At 30.9% G+C, this 5,975-nt stretch overlaps 1 protein-coding gene across 1 annotated transcript; it reads right to left on the reverse strand.

Moving 5' to 3' along the window:
• Window positions 1-340: 340 nt before the first annotated feature.
• On the reverse strand, window positions 341-1,923 carry LOC144845709 (uncharacterized). Its single transcript, XM_078703137.1, has 2 exons — window positions 1,594-1,923; window positions 341-622 (listed from the first exon to the last, which is right to left on the reverse strand). The coding sequence occupies exons 1-2, from the start codon at window positions 1,921-1,923 to the stop codon at window positions 368-370; spliced, it is 585 nt and encodes a 194-aa protein (XP_078559263.1). The 3' UTR covers window positions 341-367.
• Between the last annotated feature and the right edge of the window lie 4,052 nt (window positions 1,924-5,975).

Below are 5,975 nucleotides of genomic sequence, written 5' to 3' on the forward strand. Positions count from 1 at the left end.
AGTTCACGATACGTTGAACCACAAAAATATTTTTTTATTTAATATTGAATGGCGCCACCAACGGCCATTTTGCCGGAAGTGACGGACCCGGAAGCCAGTTGAACAACAGCGCGAGTGTGTGAAAATAACCCTGTGATATCCACAAATTTCGATAGGTAACGCTAAATTTTGTTGTTGTAAAAGACAAAAATGAAACAATAGCGTCGATGTGAAAACTAATGTTATCAAATCTACGTTTCGCGGTACATCTGAGATAGATAAGGTAGGTATCCAAGGCGGAGATTTGTACCGAAGTTTTTGCATTGTGCTCGCCTATGTCAGAATTAACCATAATTTATATATAGATTAAATCTAGTTACTGTTGTACTTACGCTAGGATTGGATAAAATGCTTTCTTGAGTTCACCAATTACATAATCATATGTAATCTTGTTCAGGTTAGGAGGTAGAGCCAATGCATGTAGCAAGCTAACATGTTGTGATTCTGTTAGTTGGATCTTACATTTTCTAATAATGTGAACTATAGCCAATGAAGATATCAGCGTTTTAATAAGTGTATGAACATTATAAGCAGAGCAACATCCTAGCTCAGTGATCTTTGGTTCAAGAAACTGAAGAATAACCTGTGATAAGAAAGAACACATTGTTTTCATAATTTGATTACATTCATTTAATGGGGGAGAGAAAGGTGATTGTGCACATAGATAAAATTAAGATGCATTATTCCATCTTTTCTTGCTTTTTCTCTTTTTTTTTATTATGGCTTTTATTTTCATACTCTTGGCAAAAAAAAATTGAATTGCGAGTTGATTACGAATATATGAAAAACAAATATGAAATTTCAAGAAGAAAAACATTGATATTGATCAAATTTAACAATATTATTATATACAGATTAAAAACCGACATAGTGCCGGAAAACATGAATTTCTATATCTTCTAGTTCTGCAGAACAATTCACTGAGGTGTTTGCGGTTTCTAAGGACCTTCCCTCATGTTTCTTCTCTACTATTAGGTAATGCATGGGGCAGGACTAGATCAATGCCTTTTGCAAACTTAAGCAACAAGGTATCTCATCTCACATTAGGTAAGTTTTAATTAAGTGCATGCTCATAAGAGTCAAATTCCTGACCAAGTATTATCTTACAAGCGCATTTCTGTATACATTCTAATTCTTTGGTTTGTGCATCAGTTAATGCAAAATAACACAATTAATCAATAATACAATAATTTTTTATAAAATCTGTGATTGAGATTGGTCTTATCTAATTTAAGTTAATAGGGCCTTTTAACTTCAAACTAATTTGTAAAGCTAGTTCCTTATTTGCCGTAGAGGGCATAGATGTATAAAATTTCCCGGAACTAGGGTGGCAAATGGTAAAGTACTTCAAGGGTCATCGATTTTAAGTAGGTCAAGTGTTATAACATTCATAAAAGCTAGTTACCTATTCCCTGCAGAGGGCTACATTTTCATTTTTATCATGCCTAAAAAGTGGATTCCATAATTTCATCTCTGTTATTATCTTCACGAAGATCACCTACAGTACTATTCATCAAAATAACAAATGAACTAGTTTTAAATAAGAATATATACCTTTTCTGATGAATATCCACGTGGAATCCAACGTTGTGGTTGTAAAAAAGAATCTTTCTTTGTCCATACTCCTTGCATGCATTCAGCAACATGTAGAAACCACTTAATTGCAAAAGAAGGATCCAATGGTGTACAATTTTTACACACAAAGCCTTCCCAAATAGGAAGATATGAAAGTAGACCCTGTTGATAGTCGCTAGCAATACGATCATCACGATTTGATATCAAATTAGACCTACTAAATAAACCCACAAACTGCTCGAAGTAAGATTTTTGTTCTTCTTTGAATTTTTCTTTTATGAAATCTTTTAGCATTGGATGATGTATCATGTTGTCATATTGATGCCAAACCTCTGACAAAAAAAATAAGAGCATCAATACACAGTTTATTTATTATTGTCATTGTTGTTTAAAAAAAAAGGATTTGAAGCAGGGTCTCAATCGTGGAAAGCTAGATGCAGCCACCAATGTCCTATTCACAATGGCTGGTAGTGCAATTAGGCCTACACACACACACACACACATAAATTATATATTTTTCTTTTTCAGGGGGAAATTCTTCTGTAGGGAAATTATACTGGGGTATGCACTATCAGAGACCCCTCTAGTATTTTATATATATTATTTTTTTTCCGTGCCGCGGCTTTAGCCAGCTATATCCCAAGAGGACTAATCATTCAGAAGCTATATCAAGCGGAAAGCTTATTATCTACGGTTGACATTTTCGGTATTTTGTAAACTTGGCAAAGATAGGTCCAAGCTGCTGGACCCAAAACACGTCTGGGAAAAGAGAGTCTATGAGGCTCACGATTGAACGATTTTGATTCTCGGCCTTTGATTGGTTGACTTGACAACACAAAGTGAAGTCATGATGTAAACGATAATTTATTGAAATTATTTTAATTTTAGGTTAAATAAACACTCTTTATTATTTAATAAACATGTAATATCATATTTGATTGAATTTTACAATGTTATACAAAATATATTACTAAAAACCGTAATTTTTCAAGTTCATACAATTGCCTACTGAGGGTGCAATTTATTTACTTCGTTTGTGGCTATAAAATATGATTATTTTCGGGGATGTTTTGGACCCTATATTTCGAAAACTAGCTATTAACTTTTAATGTTGCATCGTTATCCCTAGCTAGGTAAGTATGCCTTTATACAGGGTCAAATTAGGGAGTAATTAATGCTCCTACCATGGACCTATAAATTAGATAGATCCATGCATACGGTAGTTTAGTTTATGATTATATTTTTGTTCTGTACAGTAGGCCTGACTATATTTACACATAATGTTACTACTGATTGTTAAACAAAAATAATTGATATAAGAAACCATAATATCTGAAGAAAGAGAACAATGATTACAGTTTTTATTTCAAGAGTGCCTATTAGTAACACGATTTGTGCTTTTCATACTTACTCGTCAAGTCATTTCAATCAATTTCATTACAATGAATACAATTTTATACAAAATATACATTCTACTTTTAGTCCGTCTAACATTTTTTTTTATTTCACAAAGATAACTGATCCAAATACAATATTATAGAAAATCAATGTGTTCAAAACAAATTAGGAATCAATTTGTCACCAAAAATGTAAATAAAATAACTAAAATATAGATAAATTTACCTCCTGCACATAGTTTCATCTTTTTGATCATCAGTGCCCTGTTCACGACTGATTCGTTATACTGATTGTAGAGAAACTCGTACAGATATTGTTCCCCTCTAACATGACAATATTTGTACTCAATAAAAGGATACTTTAGATACTGCGGTTTAACCTCTATCATGCCAGTCATAAAAACATAGTTGTTATCATATCTGTAAAAATAATAGTAAGGTCTTTTAAACCTGCCCAATTAAGTATAGTTGAACATTTTTCAATTGTTTAATAAAGGACATTTGTTAACGTTTATCTTGAGGTGGTATTGTATTTTGTTGAAAGAAATGTTTACACTTTACTACTTACTTTACTGGTATCATTTTAACAGCATTATATAGAAAAGATCCTAAACTATCCAATCCGAAACGAATGTACACAGCATCAGTATGTGGATTGAATTGAAATTCAGGTGTAAGTACTGCATTGAAGTGTATTCTCATCATCTGTCCTTCTGTGTAATCACTTATAGCATATGGCATTAAAGGAGGACAATATCTAAAAAGTGAATCATAAACTTTTAGTCTTTTAACAATTCTATTAAGCCAGGTTTGTGTGTGCATTAAGTTAACAAGTTTCTTACAATATCCAAAACAAATACACAAATATCTGCTTTAACTAAAGATTACTGTTTGTTGTATCAACTTTAGTATCTAAAATGAATTGGAAATCAAAATTAGATGCATTCTATAGGCCTAATTGTAAAATAATTGTTTCAAATCATTTTCTTTTTAACTTACAGAGCTTGTGATGGCGCCCTACTGTTACCTTTCTTATAGGCAACATTCCCTCTTCTCTCATCATTCTAATTATAAAGAATATAATATATAAAATAAATATTTTATCAAAAAAAAGAACTAGATTTAATTCGTCACTATGACGAATTATAGGTTATATATATGCATTGATTTAAATACAGATAATTGGTTTTTAAAAGATATATTGATTGATTTTGTCAGAATCTTTAATTACTTATAATATTAGGGAGGTTTCGCAACCTTACGAAAACGATATTGAAAACGGATACGTCACACATTTGTGAATCTTTTGAGCTGATCCCCATCTCATATTCGTAAAGCGTATTCGTATTGACAAATATCACCAGTCATATTCGTAACTACAAAACGAGTATAGTTTTTGATCTATTTTGCACATTTTGCATTTGAATCAGGAATGATTCATGATTATAATATAATTATAGATTTATTGAAAGTAATTTACTAAAGTAATTTACTAAAATGCCAGGTCAATTTTGATAAATAGCAGTTTTTAAAGTCCTCACTCGCTTTGATGTTTGCTCAAATTTACCGTGATTTGCGTGACGTATTCGTTTTCATAATCATATTCGTAAGATTGCGAAACCTCTCTAATGAAAGATAGGTTCTTACTAATGAAAGATAGGTTCTTACTAATGCAAATCTAATAGCCAGAATCACAATCCGATCAAAGATCCCCCCGCATATAATGTCATAAATTACCCTTGTTACATAACAATAAAGACATAAGTTACTTTTTCTTTATATTTCATTATACATCATGTGTATAATCTATACACTAAGAAATAAAATTGAACAAACAATACGGATAATAAAAAAAAATCTTATTTCGTTTTATTTCCCAATAGTTGTGACTCGATCTCGGTACCTTGAATGCTATAGACACGAGCACAGACCACCGAGCCATACACAACTGACTAAAGGTTGAAGAAAGATTCCTCCATGTATTTACTATACAGTAACCACTTTGGTGCAGATAGATTATTACATACCGCAATGAATTATAATTTTTTACTATGATGACATCTTTAAAAATGTTAAAAAATGAGGCAATGTCAAAGTATATACTTTTAACTTTAATATATGAACATTTTAAAGAAGAAAGTTAATGTTGAAAGGTAAAGTGTGTTATTTCAGCCCAAGAAAATGTCATAGTTTGTTTGATTGTTAAAATTAATTTTTTTAAATTTAATATGCAAAAAATGATGACTTAATCACCTTTTTTTTCTCTTAATTTCATAATAAATCATATGATACATACACTTTAAGAAAATGAAATGCAAAATGGGGGTTCCCGAGCATTCTGACGATCTATATTAATTTTAAAATTTAGCATATTTTTCATTTTGACGTGCTTGTATAACGCAATTTCGAGTTGAAAAGTTAATAAAATATGATGAAATTATTAATGTGAGGTTGTAAAACAGAAATCTGGCAAAAAGATTGCGTATTAACGTTTATGCACAGTGCAGTACATGCAAAATGCAAAAAAAAAAATGTCATCGAAAATAAAGCTGGCGTATGCACTATATAACTTTTTGAATAGTATTCTAAAGACTGTTCTTATTGTATTTGAAACAATGACTTGAGCATTTGAAGGAAATTGTTGGTCTACTCTTTGAGTTGTTTCCTGCCTGGTTTCTGGTTTGGATGTATTGTTTTGTGTTTGATGATTAGATTCTTTTTGTAATTCCTTGAGTAAAAAAGAATTCAGTATTACAGTACATAATTAGAAGCAATTCGAACATATAATAGTAGACAGACAACAGAAAACAACATAATAGCCATATTCATATGGTAGTATTTTTTTCGAAAGACCTACTAAAATAGACAGGGATTTTGTATTTAAATAAATGATGTGAACTTAAATATGATGAAACTACTTTTATGGTTTAAAAAATGTTAATATGCTAAAAAGAGAAAATTAGT

Source organism: Antedon bifida, chromosome 6 (genome assembly GCF_963402885.1).
Source record: "Antedon bifida chromosome 6, ecAntBifi1.1, whole genome shotgun sequence".
Lineage (NCBI taxonomy): Eukaryota > Metazoa > Echinodermata > Crinoidea > Comatulida > Antedonidae > Antedon > Antedon bifida.

Bases quoted from the DNA above. Each gene is read 5' to 3' on its own strand.
- LOC144845709 (XM_078703137.1), bottom strand. From the start codon at position 1,923: ATGATACATCATCCAATGCTAAAAGATTTCATAAAAGAAAAATTCAAA. The intron at 623-1,593 runs GTATATATTCTT...TTCTTATCACAG, and splicing joins GTGGATATTCATCAGAAAAG to GTTATTCTTCAGTTTCTTGA.